This window comes from Polypterus senegalus, chromosome 4, assembly GCF_016835505.1.
Source record: "Polypterus senegalus isolate Bchr_013 chromosome 4, ASM1683550v1, whole genome shotgun sequence".
NCBI classification, from domain to species: Eukaryota; Metazoa; Chordata; class Cladistia; order Polypteriformes; family Polypteridae; genus Polypterus; species Polypterus senegalus.
In genome coordinates this window covers 32,982,043-32,997,348 of record NC_053157.1, presented here as the reverse complement: position 1 = coordinate 32,997,348, position 15,306 = coordinate 32,982,043, and the positions used below count along the sequence as shown (strand labels likewise).

Here is a 15,306-nt window from a genome sequence, read left to right as displayed (position 1 = left end):
CGCGCTTCGCAGCGGCAAAGTACTGACTTAAAATTTTTATTAAGAAGAAAATTAAACCTTTTTAAACTGAGGCAAAATATACCAATAATTATTTGTTAAGGATCTCTTTGTATACCACATTTTGAGTTCGGCCCTCCGGCTGTAATATGACCAAGCTGTGTGCTGAGCTTACTCTTGAGCATGCAACGTACAGTTGGCCATATGAACAGTAATCTTGTTTCAAATCTCACAGCTTGGATTGCTGCTGTCATAATTGGTTAGAGTTTCATGGTTTGTTTCAATGACGACAGTATTTGTAGGACTTGTGTTGAAGTGACATTCGGCATCTGTTAAGCGTTGTAAGCATACAACCGGTTTCATCGATAACTTCACATCCAGCTTTTGACAGTTTAAACATTCATAAACATCAAAGTGTCCACTACTGAAATCGTCACCTGTGAGTCTAAGATGTTTAAGAGGCACTGGCAGTTGTCGAAAGGTGTAAAATATTTGGCCATTTCAGTACACTTGAAAGCGACAACCGAACAATTCAGTGGCAGCCATCAACTCACATACAGAACCATAGGTGAAGGGCTTAAGCATTTCACTCATATAGTGCTCCTGTGTAGTATAATTATCTCCTGTACTGTCAGCAGTCCACACCTTGAACCTGTCCCAGTCATTCAATACATAAGACACAATGTTCCTCCAGATATCAAGAGTGAGCCTGATATGGCCGTGCAATATGTAACACAGAGAATGGAAAAGGTAGGTGGTATCTCCGGGCATGGAAACCACTCGGTAAGTGACAGTTCTTTGATCAATGGTGATCACCTCGATAGACATGTTAATGGGTATACGGTTTGAATGATAAAGGAAATGGGTACCTGAACAATGTAAAAGTAAGTCTAAAATACCTAAACAATAACTATAATCGTAATAAATGAACAATAAAACAGCGGAGAAGTCATGGATTAAATAAAAAGGCTGTAGTTATCAGCAGAGAGACGTGAATCCCGTGGCGAAGCAAGGAAGGGAATGTAGAGACCGGAGCGACGGACGGCCTTATATAGGCAGGCAGCCAACAACGTGGGAGGCGTTGGGATGGGGGACCCAACGCCGCCTCACCCGGTGACCGAGCTGCAAGCTATGGACGTATATATGTACGTAAGTAGGATTCAGTTAGCGTTGGGAACCCGCATACCAAATTTCTTGAAGATGGGCCCATAAGTAACAAAGACCATTGAAAAGTTCAATATGGCGGCCAACAGTGGCATCATACCACCGAAATAAGTATGTACATTGGTTTCGGTTAGCGCAGGGAAGCCGCCTACCAAATTTCATGAAGATGGGGCCATAAATAAGAAAGTTCAACATGGCGGATGTTGTCGACCGTTATGACCGTTACGTGTAGAATTTCAAAATGAAACCTGCTTAACTTTTGTAAGTAAGCTGTAAGCAATAAGCCTGCCAAATTTCAGCTTTCTACCTACACGGGAAGTTGGAGAATTAGTGATGAGTGAGTCAGTGAGGGCTTTGCCTTTTATTAGTATAGAGATATAGTACTGTATATTGATATACAATATGGATTTTTAAGTATTGTATACTTATACACAGTCTGTTATGTCATAGTATATAAATTCTTTTGATTGTTCATCAGCCTTCTGACTAGATAAGTTTTGCATTCTTATGTGCATCATTCAGCAGCAATACAGTACTTGGATGCCAGGTAAACAACGTTATCTGGTCTTTTACTCTCATGTAGTGTCAGCATCCATCTGTCCCTTTCCTTTATGACCAGTTTTCAACTTGTAAGCACTTCTATGTTTTTAAAGGTGGTCCATTCTCAATACAGCTGTATTGCATATGTCTGATACTCTCGTACCGCATACTGCCATTTTCTGTTCAGAATTAGTTAAAATAGTTTTGTCCATTTGATACTGTGTTAGCACTACTGCCTTGCAGTAAGGAGACCAGGGTTCGTGTCCTGGGTCTTCCCTGTATGGAGTTTGTATGTTCTGCCCATATCTGCATGGGTTTCCAAAGACCTGAATGTTAGGTGAATTGGCAATGCTAAACTGGCCCTATGGTGGGTGGGTGTGTGTGTGTGTGTTCACTCTACTCTACCCTGCCCTGCCTTGCCCTGCCCTGCGGTGGACTGGAGCCCTGTCCAGGGTTTGTTCCTGCCTTGCGCCATGTTCATGTTTAAACTGTGCATATGCAAATAATCATTAACGTGTAAACATATCCCTAATTTTGGTTTACAAGCATAAGATAACATTTTATGCTTATGTCAAATAATGAGTGTAAAGTTTTATTTTAAAAATTATAAGCTGTTACTGTAGCTCGTTTGATATGAATAGGCATAGCACACTTTTTATGATGTATGTTGCTTAGAAACATGGTAGTTCAGTATTTTTATTAAAGTATTCTCTGTTTAAAAAAATCTTTCATGGTGCTATCTTGGAAACATAAAATTTGATGGGAATTAATCAGATGTATAAAGGCATAAACGACCTATGTCATATGTTTACCAGCTCTTCCATGAGTTTTTTATATGACCGGCAACAAGAGATAATTAAACAAATAAAACAAATCTCTCTAAAGCTAAATATGTACCAATTGAGGCAAGTAATCAATATGGAAAGCCCTCTTAGTATCATAAAAATTGCCAGTATAATCTTGGTGAACTAGACCTTGAACTTGTTTGGTACTAGATAATCACCATGGTCTCCCCTCAATTTGATTATTTGGTCTCTGAGTCATAGTCAAGTGTCCAACCTTCATTCTTAAGCACAAATTGCTTCTTAAATTTCTCCCATTCTGAATTCATTAGCTCAAGTTTCTCCTTGAAACATTAAAAATTGTGATGTTTTATTTCACTAGTCAACCTGCCCATACATTGCTCATGTTTACTTGCTCATAAAGAACAGATTTAACTGACCCATAACTAACACCTATTGCGTCAGCAAAACCTTTGCTTTACGTTTTGAGAGATGTAATGACACTACAGAATTCTGCAGCCCATCTCACTGATCCTGGTTCATGTTGACTAGGCAAGAATTAATCTCCCAACGCTTACTTATCTCTTGCATTAGAAAGTCAGTGATAATATAGCAGTTGACTTTAAGGTTTCAAGCAACCACTTTAAATTGTTTTCTGAAACAAGAAATACACTGTAATCCACAAATGCCAAAAACTTAAAATCCATATATTTTACTGCACAGGAGCTAATATTTGATCACATATAAAATCAGTACAATTGAATAAGCTTTTGGGATTTCAGGTTTAAAATGTTTTAATAACTCCACACAGATGAGTGGTTTCCCAATTTCAATTGATACGTTTAGTTCATTAGCACATTTACCAGAATGTGCATTGTATACCTCACAATTAAATATACTGGTGCCATGTCACGGATCCAGCACCCACTCATTGTTCATGTGAAGTTTGTATATTTTCCCTGTGCTTGATTGGGAAATCCTCTGGGTACAACTTCCCAAAGACGTGTGTGTTAAATTTAACTATTGGTTCTAGATTGGTCTTGGGTATTTGTGTGTAAAAGTGGATTGGCATCCTGTCTAGCACTCCAGTTGCTGTCAGGGTCAGGAGAGACCTTGGCTCCAGCAGGCCTGAATTGTTTAAGAAGGTTTGAGAATGGTATGCTGTGTGAAATAACTGTATTAATATTGATAATCTAATATGGGCAACCTAAAGGGAAGAAAATGTAAACAAAAAGAAAACTAAAACGAATTCTGCCACTGACACATTGTTTTTAAATATATAATTTCAAGGATCAGGTTTTTTAAAACTATTAGGCACTTTACATAATTATCGGAATCAATCAGAAGATCAGCTATCACACTTTACATTCATTAAGTGTTCACAATTAAACACTTTTCATTTTTCCAGTTATATAAATTGTTTATTAACTTTCTTTAGCATATGGCCTAAAAGAAAATTCTGCTAAAATGCATGATAAAAATGACAAAATATTGCTTTTTTGACCAATAACACATTTGTATTTTCCAATGTTAAAGCAAATGCAGTATTTTGTATATTCTGAGCTGTACATTTAACTGATGCTTGAGACTTCTTGCTGGAGTTTCACTGCTTATGTATTTAAACATTGCTGATTCCACTCCAGGTGTTCGCTCTGCAGGCAGATCAGACCCGATTGCGAAAGGAGGAGGAACATCTGCATCATAGGCTTCCACCCTATGTACAAAATATGGATCGCCTGGCTGACACTGAGCTGTAAGTAGCAAGTTCTTAGTTTTTTTTTTTCTTGTGAAGTGCACTGCACTTATAATTATACTTGCACCATATAAGCCAGCAAATTGGACACTATGATAATATTTAATTAAAAGAGGTATTATAAAACAGTGATATTTGAAGTACTTTAATGGGGCAAAAAAATACAGTACCAATTTAAGGAAAAATCAAAACAGAGCTGTGGTGGGTTGGCACTCTGCCCTGGATTGGTTCCTGCCTTGTGCCCTGTGTTGGCTGGGATTGGCTCCAGCAGACCCCCGTGACCCTGTATTCGGATTCAGCGGGTTAGAAAATGGATGGATGGATCAAAACAGAGTTAAAATTAAAATATATATATATATTGTGAACGCTGGCCCCAGCACAGACAGACGGACGACATATTTTGCACCACACACTGTTTATTTACAATTATTTACAATATCAAGTCCAAATCACGTGCACTCACAACCCCAGCCCTTGGCACTGAATCCCCCAAAGTCCAGGGCCCACAGTCACTTGTGCCTTCCTGGCCGCCTCCTGTCCTCTCTCTCCAGCTCTGTCCGCTTCCTCCCGACATCCACCGCTGACTGGAGGGAGGCGGCTCCTTTTATGGGGAGCCGGATGGGCTCCAGCTGCTTCCCGGCACTTAACAGCGGCCACACCCCTGTGTGGCGGAAGTGCCGGCCGCACCCGAAGCCATCTGTGTCTCCCCGGTCGTCTTCCCCCCGGCACTTCCTGGTGTGGCGGAAGTGCCGGGCTCCTGGGATAAACAGGCACTGGGGCGCCGCCTGGCAGTGGCCACGGGTCCCTACAGGGCTGGGCTTCCAAGCCCTGTACCCGAGGCCCCCTGCATAACCAGGACGGACGCCCCACTCAGTCTGGAGGAGGCACACGCCCTCCTCTGGTCCTCTAAGGCGTCCCGGCCGGGCTCCATCCCCGGCTGAGGGCCACACGGATGAACCGGCATCGGGGCGCCTGGCGGTGACCACGGGCCCCTACAGGGTAGGGCTTCCATGCCCTCGACCCGTGGCTCCCACCAGAACCAGGACGGACACCCCTTCACGGTCTGGAGGAGGCACAGGTCCTCCTCACGTCCTCCTGGGCGTCCCGGCCGGGGACCACTATATATATATATATATATATATATATATATATATATATATATCTATATATATATATATATATATAAATATATATATATATATCTATATATATATATATATCTATATGTATATATATATATCTATATATATATATATATATATATATCTCGAATTGAAAGCCAAAGAAATATGTTTTTACTGTCAGAATGGGTGAAATTGCAGCAGAGATCTACAAATCTTTAAACAAGCAGGGAAACTTTTCATTATAAACAATGTACAATGCTGTATAATGTTAAAACAGTAAGCCAAATAATAATATTAGTCTATGCAATTATGTCATTACATCTCTCAAAATGTTAATTTAAGAGATATCTGCTCCTATTTAGTAGAAAAGAAACAGAAATCTTTAATTGAGCAAATTAAAATGGTTGTGTGTTCTTGTTGTGTAATACTAGATGCTTATAATATGATCTCTTAACAAAAAAATGTTGAAAAGCGAATTCCTATGGACTAGGTGAGAGGTATTGTTCTCCTTACATAAAAATTATTTTAATATATGGCCTTTTCTGGTGGAGTGGTAGCTTTAAGGCTAAGGATTTGCACTGGCAATTGGAAGGTTGCAGGTTCAAATCCTGTAAACGCCTAAAGTGACTCTGCTTTTTTGGACCCTTGAACAAGGCCCTTAACCTTCAGTTGTTCTCTCCTGGGTATGTTGTTAATTTGCATCCAGCCCTGCATGTAGGCCCTCCAACCTGCAGAGAAAAACCTAGTGGTTGGTGGCAGAATTGGCACTCCAGTCACCATAAAAAACCTCACACTGTTCCACTCCATCTGAACTAATGTGGTGCTGAGGTGTCACCCATTTCATAGCTGCACTCAGGTACTAATCTGGGATCCTGAGTTGGTTTGTCATGTGGTGGGTGAGGCAATGCACTGTATCAACGCGTGCTCCTAACTTCTCCTTTCTCTCTCTTTTGAGTAGGTTTTTAGTAACTAAAATGGCTGTGTAAAAAATTTTTTCTTCCTTTTAGGGACCTGATTTCTAGTCAGAGGAACTCTAATTTGGCAACTCAGTCTCGAGGAGGATTCTTCTCTTTGCTCTCACAAAATAAACGGACAACAGTCAAGACCCCTGTAGTTGCTGGGTCTTCACCAACACAGGCAAGTGTTTCATTTGGGAGAAGAGACCCTGCAGTAAGCCAAGTGAGTAGACATTTTTCTGACAATGTCTTATTAACTTTTGGATCAGACCATAGAACATATATTCATAAGTGCTTTTCTCCTTACATACAGTCTATATCATAAAAACCTGACTGATTTTGAAAGCATGCATATCATTAGTAGTTAATATATAGTATGTTAAAGTTTTGGTATGTCTGTCTGTTCCTAATCCACTGGTAATTACAAGAGGCCATGTGTAATTTTAATTGGCAAAGAAGTGAATGCAGTGCTACCCACCAAATCCTTGAAGTAGAAAACTGCTGCAGAAAGAAATCACATATGATGGCTTGGCATAATTACCAACTTGTACTGATATTAGGTGTGACAGCAGGTGCCACTCACAGCAATACTGGTACCACAAACACATGAATGTGAGTACAGAATGCAAGTACTGACTGAAACAATTTTTTCATTCCAGGCTAGTGTTTAAATTTTGCTACTAGTCCTGTCCACCACTTTTTTTTTCCATTGCATCTTTTCCTTGATTGCATTTACACCCTGTAGAGGTAGCTTATTCTAAAAACTTTCATATCATATATTGTAAGCCATCACTGGGGAAGCCCATTGCCTACAGGAACAAGACACTCTCTGATAAACCAGTACCATCAGTTACTCTTTTTGGTTCAGTCCACATGAAAAACTATTATGAATTCAGTAGATCTGAAAAAATAGGAACAATTCTTGTGGTGATTCTACAGTAAAACTTAGGGTTTCATTACAAAACTATAATGGATGTAATATCCATCAGCTTTTGCTGTTCAACTGTCCACATCACGTGTGCACAAGTCCTCTAGTGATTCACAATGAGACCTCTGCTGCTTTTACTTTATAATTACACTAGAATTTTTGTGAGACAACTCAGTTGCAGAATTGAAAATAAAGATGACAGCGATGCTTGCACAGTGAGAGTGACAAAAAATGGATAACATTTTTCCACTAGCTTCAGAAACTAGAGCCAGTTTGACAGCCTAACAGTTTTTCCATTACAAGCAAGAGTAAAAACATGTTTTTATTTGCAAAATTAATACATTAATAATTTGCAGTAAATATTTTCACACTTAGCCACATGGGAGATGTAGAGGAAGCTACTGTGGTGTTCATTTTTTTTTCTGCCTTTTTATACTATTTTTTTTTTATTCTTTATTGGTATTGATTCATGCTTTACAATATACCCTTTACACATCCATCACTCAGTTTATGGATAATGGATAGGATAATTAGTTTGCATTTTATAGAGTCATCAGCCCAAAACTGCAGGAAAAATTTGCACTTTATCTGTATTTATACCTGTGACAACATTTTGCACATAAAAGCAAGTATTTCACCAAAAAATATCAATATAATAATATTAAGTATTTAAAAATGCCATCCAGATTAGCTATAACAGTAGGAACTGAGAAATATCAGTATATTTTGTGTAATTTTGGATTCATATAAGCTATTTCTAGGTTGGTATTTTTCCAAATACTCAACAAACACCAAGCCAGCAGTGAAATTTCATAGTAATTTCTGTGAACCTTCAGATGGAAATCAAATAGGAACTGTAATATTATGACCCATAAAATTATCTCTTTGATACATAGTTTATGTCCATCTGTCACGTATTTATGCAGTGGTTCCTGTTGCAAAATTTTGTCTTCAATGCTGCAGGTTATGAAAATGTATTTACAAAGACGTTCATGTATAATATTCATTGTTACACATATGTGAGTGCCATTTTAATTCTTCATAAAGTGTCCAAGCCTACCCCTTCCCATAATGCAGCTTTAATTGATCTCAAGATTATGTTCTACATAAAGCTGTAAAAAATAACTTGTTGTATTACCATAGTATGCCATCTATGATACAAATCGTTGAATAAAGTGCAACATAGCAGATCAAAGTCTAATTCCCGCTAGGCCCTTAGTCCATAAATCAATTTTCATTTTGCACAGCATCTTTGACAGCAGGCATTATTATGGAAGCCTAATTCTGTCCTTTTGCTGACTTAATTAAACTGATCTTTGATATACCTGAATCAGGCTGCTTTTGAGCTAGTGACTCTCTTGTTACAAAGTATCTTCTTAAGTTCTGGAGAGTGATTACTTTGGCAATTTTTAAAAAAATTGTTTGTGGTCTTCACAAGTGAACATTTCATAGAGATGTGGATTGTGAGGGACTTGAGCATACCTGCTCTCCTATCATCTACAATAGACTCTAGCACCATAAGTTAGGTCTGTATTGAATCTCCTGGTGTTCAGGTATGTATTTTATCTAGTGTATATGGCACTTGTTTTTGCTCGTTTACTGCAATAAACAGAGAAGCACCACTGCTCATTACATAATTTGTAGTGCTACAATATGAAAGAGTCACTGCAGTGTTTCTAAATTTCATTCTTATGATTTTAATTTCAAAGTCACTTTTTGTCCTGGTTTTTGTCTATGTTATATAGTAGCTAAAATGCACATACTCTAGCTAACAAGCAAACTTACATAGAAAGATTAGTATTGTGTACTGTCAGCTTGGAAGCATTTTTTGAAGTGTTGTTCCATAACAGGGTATATTTTACTGTATGAGGGGGACTAAAAAGTTGTTAAAATTTCTTAAAAATTCTTAAAAAAAAATAAAAACAAAATTATTATACAACTGCGATGCAATACACTTGTCCCAGCACTTCTATTCCTTGAAACATTTCCCGTTTCATTTTTTGTTATCATCTCTGGAGCTTCCTGCTATTTTTTTCATGGATTTCTTATACAGTAGCAAATTATCTTCCATTCAGTCTCAATTTTAATTCCAGAGTCAAAAAGAAATCACAAGGAGCAATTTGGCAAATTCGGACTGATAATAGAGAGTGTGCAGTGGCACTGTCATGGTACAAAATGCTCCAGGCATATTTTCCACAATTCTTTCATGCAGACACCTCAGCAGTTCAGTGTAATGTTGCTGACTAACAGTCTGTCCACAGAAAACAACTCTTTATTAGTAAGTTTGTCAGTATCAAAAAACATGGCCATGGTTATCTTAATGTTTTGTATGATCTGACGTGCCCACATTTTTAGCTTGGGAAAAAAAATAACCAAAGTAACACACATGATTGTAGGATAAATGTCAGAAATACTCACTCGAACAAATCAGCATGATGCCAATCTGCAGACTGATTAACAAGACTGTAGGCATGTAATGCCTAGCGGCATAGTCGATATCTACACTCCTGTGGTACTGACCAATTCTGGGAGTATTTGGGCCTCCATCCTACATATTTTGACAGTTTAAAGTTGTTTTAATAAATTATGTTAAGCAAATGTTACTCAGGTGTGCAAAATTTTAGAATAATTAAGCAATCTCTGATTTCTATTGCCCCAGTGGAAAAGATTTGGGATGTTCAGTTTTAAATATTTATATCTACACTTATCCAGTTCACAATCTGTAATTAGTCTTCAGTGTTGCAATTACAAATTGTTATTTGCAATGCAAATTTTGCTTTATCACATTAGTTTGGTAAATAGATATCAAATTGTTAATAATGTACAAAATTTATGTAGTGTGTGCTTGGAGCATATTCACATTCTCATTATTCTAACCTGCAATGTATTTATATGTTCTACTTCTTTTTGTGTATTATTTATGAGTATTATTTTGTGCTTTCATACAATGTTTTCTAAAGCACCCACTAAAAGAATCCTGTTGCCTACATGATTAACAGGATTAAATCAGGATGTTGCCTACAGCAGTAAACCAACTGGAAAATAAACTAAATTCAGCAGTATTTATTTTTTCTGGTGTGTAGCTATACAGTACTTAAAATATATTAAAGAATTTCTGTATATTACAGAATTTTAATTTCATATACACTAGTGTCTTGTTAAAAAAAAAAACACTTTCTACTGTAGATCTTTAAGGTGGATTTTTACTGCATGTCTTGGAATGGACTGTAAAAAGTGAACTGAATGATATGATATGAGAAGAAATCTTTGGCTCTTATCTGTTAGTTACATTTTTCACTTCACTTTTATTGAATATCATCTACTACTATTGTGTGAATATAACATGGCAAAGCCCATTAAGTTAGTGTGTTTTTATTTATTGTTTCACATACTACAGTATATGTCTTTCACTTTTCAAGATTAAGTGTTCTTTATTCCAATTCATCTATGGTGCTCATTTTGTTCACAGCCCTGGTATATTATGCTCCTTGGTTGTTTGGTAACAAATGTTTTTAGCCCTTATACTGTATATAGTCTGTGACTGATTGCACATCTTTAGTCACGGCAGAATATGATAGACCTAAATCTGTGGTTTCTGAATTATAAATAGTTTGAAGACACAGGCATGATTGTGTAGTGCTAAGTACTGCTGAACTATAGCTTCAAACGACTGTTTCTTCACATAGGTTTTCACTTTGCCTATCTGGAGTTTTCTATGCATACTCTGTTTTTCCATCAACATTTCAGACATTTGTGATAGGTCAATTTGTTTCTGCAAGTTGGTCGTCTATGGGAGAGAAGTCAGTGGGCCTGGCCTGTGCCATCTCCAGATTTGCACTGGATGCTGGAGTTAATTGATACAGAAAGCAAATGAATGGATGAAATCATATATCATATATAAATGCAGAAACAGATTTCTACTTTTAAAACATTGATGGAGTTAAAGAATATCTCCGCATTTCTAGTCAATCACTATCATTTTTTGTTCAGGTAAATTTCTAAATTACGTTAGAAATAAGACTGACTTTAGTGAGATCTTGGATATCTTTATATGATGAGGCAGGGTATTCTAGTCCGCAGTACTTCCTTTTTAATGTATACGTAAACAGTTTTGTTTGTTTTGTTTAGACATCAAAGCTGAAAGATCCTGTGCCATCAAGCAAAGAATCTAAAAGTGTTTTAAGCAGCCCAGGTACAAATGAACCAATTGCAGCACCTTTGCGACAGAGACGCCTCCAAGACCATGAGAAGGAAAGGAAAGAACTGCTTTCTAAGCCCTCTAATCAGGTATTGAATCTATCAAATAGTTTTAACATTGCATTGTGTATCTGAAAGCATTTATCGTAAGAATGTTCTGGTTCATATTCCTATATGTATTCCATATTCCAAGGATTAATAATTACCTATCAGATGATACTGCTTTAGTTCCTGATATTTACTGTAACTGTTTTATAACTTTTATTGTAAAAATGGCCAGGGTTAGATTTCTATTTTGTCATTTATAAAATACATAGCTAACCTCCCTGAATTGCTCTGAGGCAAAATGGAATGTGAATCAACTGCCAAAACTGTGTTAACTGAGCCATTTGAGAAACTGTATTGAGTCAATATCTAAAACTCGGAGAAGCTGCAGCCAAAAACTAAGAGCTAAGCCATAAGCAAAGCCAAAAAATGTATTCCCAAGAGTTGTTAACAAGAAGATGAATTATCACCAAAACTGAAATGCTAAAACAGTGGCCTTAATATTTCCCACACATTGCATAGCACGGTAATCGGTCAATGCATCTTTCTTTTATAGGGAGAACTCTTTTATATTGATTTACAGAGCAAATATCATTGCCTTTCTTTTAGTAAATAATTCATTAAAAACCATGTGTACTGGGGCAGGGTTTATTTGTGAACTCAGATACGTTGTTGTGAGCTCCCAGTAACAGCAACGACAGGCACACAGAAAAGCAACCCTTAAAAAAGACAAAATAGTGGAAAAACAGCTCAAAAATAAAAAATGTAAACATAATTTTGTTAGGAGAAATAGATTCATTGGACCAAAAAACCTTGGAACAGAATTTAATTTGATACTAATATCAATAAACAGAGAATCAAAAAATAATTAATCTGTTAATCTCATAATAGTTTGTCGTAGTGCTGAAAACTGACCCCCTCCAACGGAGAAACATCTGTCTTAGATAGTGGCACTTGAATTTATAATGGGAAAGTGCTCCATGCTCCTAGCTCTTTACCTTAAGACATCAGTACTGGTACTTGTGTATACACACTTTAAGAACTGCTTTTCACCGCTTTATAGTCGCATCTGAGGATTATTTTGAAGAGGAACATACAGCTGATGAAAAACATGAATAGAAATACTGTTTTGAGTGAATGGCACAAATTAAAATCATATACATCTAATAATGATAACAATATATACTCAAATTTAACATTATTCCAAAAGATTACCCATTTCATTTCAAAAGAATACACTTTTCTGTAAAACTGCATTTTGCAATGACCATCAATAAAATACAAGTCACTGGGAACAGCAAAAAAACGCTGGAATTGATCTAATACAGGAATGTTTTCTTCATGGACAGTTGTGTATTGGATGTTTAAGAGTAAGCAGCTCCAGTGACCTAATAATATTATTATGATTATTATTATTACTTGTTTGACTGATGACATTATCCAAGGTGACTTAAAACCTTTGAGGTACAATTGGTTACATTTATTTATTTTTTCTAATTGGAGCCCAGGCAAGTGAACTGACTTGCTCATGATCACACAGTGTCAGTAACCAGATTTCAAAACAATTGAAGTTCTAAGTCTAAACCCTTAAATGCTACAACTAAACTAACTAAAAATATACACATGCTGCATACCCAAAAGAATTTAGTTAAATGGTACTTCTAATGCCCATTGTCTTATGAAGTTTTCCACAGCCACTTATGTGTATTATTAATTGTAACAAGATACATTTATTTTATTAGTCAGATGTTTATTCCAATATAACAATGTTATTTTACAAGTGTATCCTAGAAACTTCAAAATGACTACCCTTAAATCAGCTATTTCAGTAGATAATTGTATTTTCTTCATCAGACTACTGATAAGCGAGTGGATAGCATAGATGGTGAAATTCATGTGGATGGAAACTCTGAGCAGGTCGACATGATGTCCAAACAAACACGAGGCTCTGGTGAGGGAGGTGTCCGCACTGGGTCAAATGAGCAGCCATTCATAAAGTTGAGTCAAGAGGAGTATGCAGAGCATCATTCATCCATAATGCACTGCAGGTATGTGTACAGACTGCATTGCTTGATTTAGTTTCATGAATTCATTGACCCTTTCTACATTTTGCAAAGGGCCTAAGGGAACAAAGATTAAAATAACACTGATTTTTTAATATGCACCTGCTTAATAGTGTCTGATCCTTTCATTCAGAAGGGAAAAAGGTCCCTGGTTAAAAACATATTTTTATGTAGTTTTTATTGCATATTTTGTTTGTAAGTTGTTATGCGCCAAACTTTTTAATTCAAAACTGAGGAACACCTATGTTTGAAATGTAGTAGTAAAATACAATTTACACTAAGGGTTTCTATTTTATTAGCAGTTTTGTAAAAAATTAGAATGTTTACCAAATATTTCACATTCGAGGTCTCTACTGATTTCAGCATAGGCAGTTAACAGCTTCACTGTGGATTAACAGCGGTTGCTGTTTTGTTTCTCTTTTCTAATACATGGCTAATATTTGGTTGTCTTTTTGACTCTTGAGTTGTAACAGCACAGCATACTTTTTTATATCTGTTGTGGAGGACTGCCGGCTTCGTGCTCCGGTCCTCGCCCCCAGGCCGCCAGGAGGAGCTCTCCCGACAGCAGGATCGCGTGCCCGAGTTCCAGCAGGGCCTCATGGACTATGTAGTGTTTTTACACAGCCCTGCTGGATACCTTGGGGACCACCGGGAGTCGCTGTAGGGGGGCTCATGGGCTCTTGTGTGCCCTATTAGCTGGGAGTACGTCACAGTCACATGACAGGAAGAAACGACATGCTCCCGGGTTGAAGAAAAGGACTGTTTACCCTGACCTGGAAGTAATAAAGAACTGTGGACTTAATTTGGCAGGAACACCTCCGGTTCAGGGGCTATAAAAGGATTACGGGTTAGTCCAGACACTGAGCTGAGCTGGGAGGTAGAGGAGCAAGTGTCTGGGCGAGGAGGAGAGTTTATTAGGAGTACTGTATTGGTTATTGTAGTAATTTATGAGTAGTGTGGAGGGTGCTTTGTGCACATTGTTGTTAAACGAAAATAAAAAGACTTGGACTTTTATCCGGTGTCTGGAGTCATACCTGAGGGTTCAAGGGAGCACTAGCGCCCCCTACTGCCACACTGTCAACTCAAACGTTTTGAGCAGCACTGACATTTGATAATTCTTTGGTTTAATAATTATGCTTGAAAGAGTGTGCTGCTTGAGCATAATGTCATTTCTCATCTTAAATTAAAGGACAGTGAAACTTGCTTTAAAACACTTTTCTGCTGCATGCCTAGTACATTATACTGTATAAATGTTATTTCAAATTCCAACACATGTTCAGTACCACATTATTTACAAATGGAACAACTGAAGATGTCTGTGAATCATGCCAAACTCATAGTGGAACATGTAAAGTATGATTATCTCCACCTCAGTTCAAGTTATACCTTTTTCATGTTGAAATTATTGAGTACCTATTTAACTAAACAAAGAGTCAATCACTAAAACAACATTTCACAGCCACTCTATTAAATATAAGTAAGACAACTTTTCTTAAATGAACAAACAAATCATGTAAAAAGAAATAAGCACATTGCACCTAATAGTATTAATTTATGAATGTGCTAGTATTAATTTGTTTTCTTTTATCCCCAGAGTTGATTGCTCTGGTAGAAGAGTGGCTAGTCTAGATGTGGATGGAGTAATCAAAGTCTGGTCATTTAACCCTCTTATGCAGACAAAGGCAACAATCATGTCTAAATCTCCTCTTCTATCTCTAGAGTGGGCTTCTAAGCCAGACAGACTGGTAGGTATCAGA

General features: G+C 37.3%; 1 protein-coding gene across 2 annotated transcripts in view; it reads left to right on the top strand.

Annotated features, from left to right (window-relative positions):
• The window catches only part of wdr91 (WD repeat domain 91), a 68,097-nt gene that overhangs the window by 30,910 nt on the left and 21,881 nt on the right, over positions 1 to 15,306 (top strand). The window contains exons 6-10 of one of the 2 annotated variants that reach the window (XM_039750421.1): positions 4,127 to 4,236; positions 6,368 to 6,497; positions 11,373 to 11,531; positions 13,341 to 13,534; positions 15,144 to 15,294. In XM_039750421.1, coding sequence (XP_039606355.1) covers positions 4,127 to 4,236; positions 6,368 to 6,497; positions 11,373 to 11,531; positions 13,341 to 13,534; positions 15,144 to 15,294 — 744 coding nt within the window. Of the gene's footprint in view, positions 1 to 4,126; positions 4,237 to 6,367; positions 6,540 to 11,372; positions 11,532 to 13,340; positions 13,535 to 15,143; positions 15,295 to 15,306 lie in introns of both variants that reach the window. The other variant, XM_039750420.1, reaches the window with a different exon arrangement.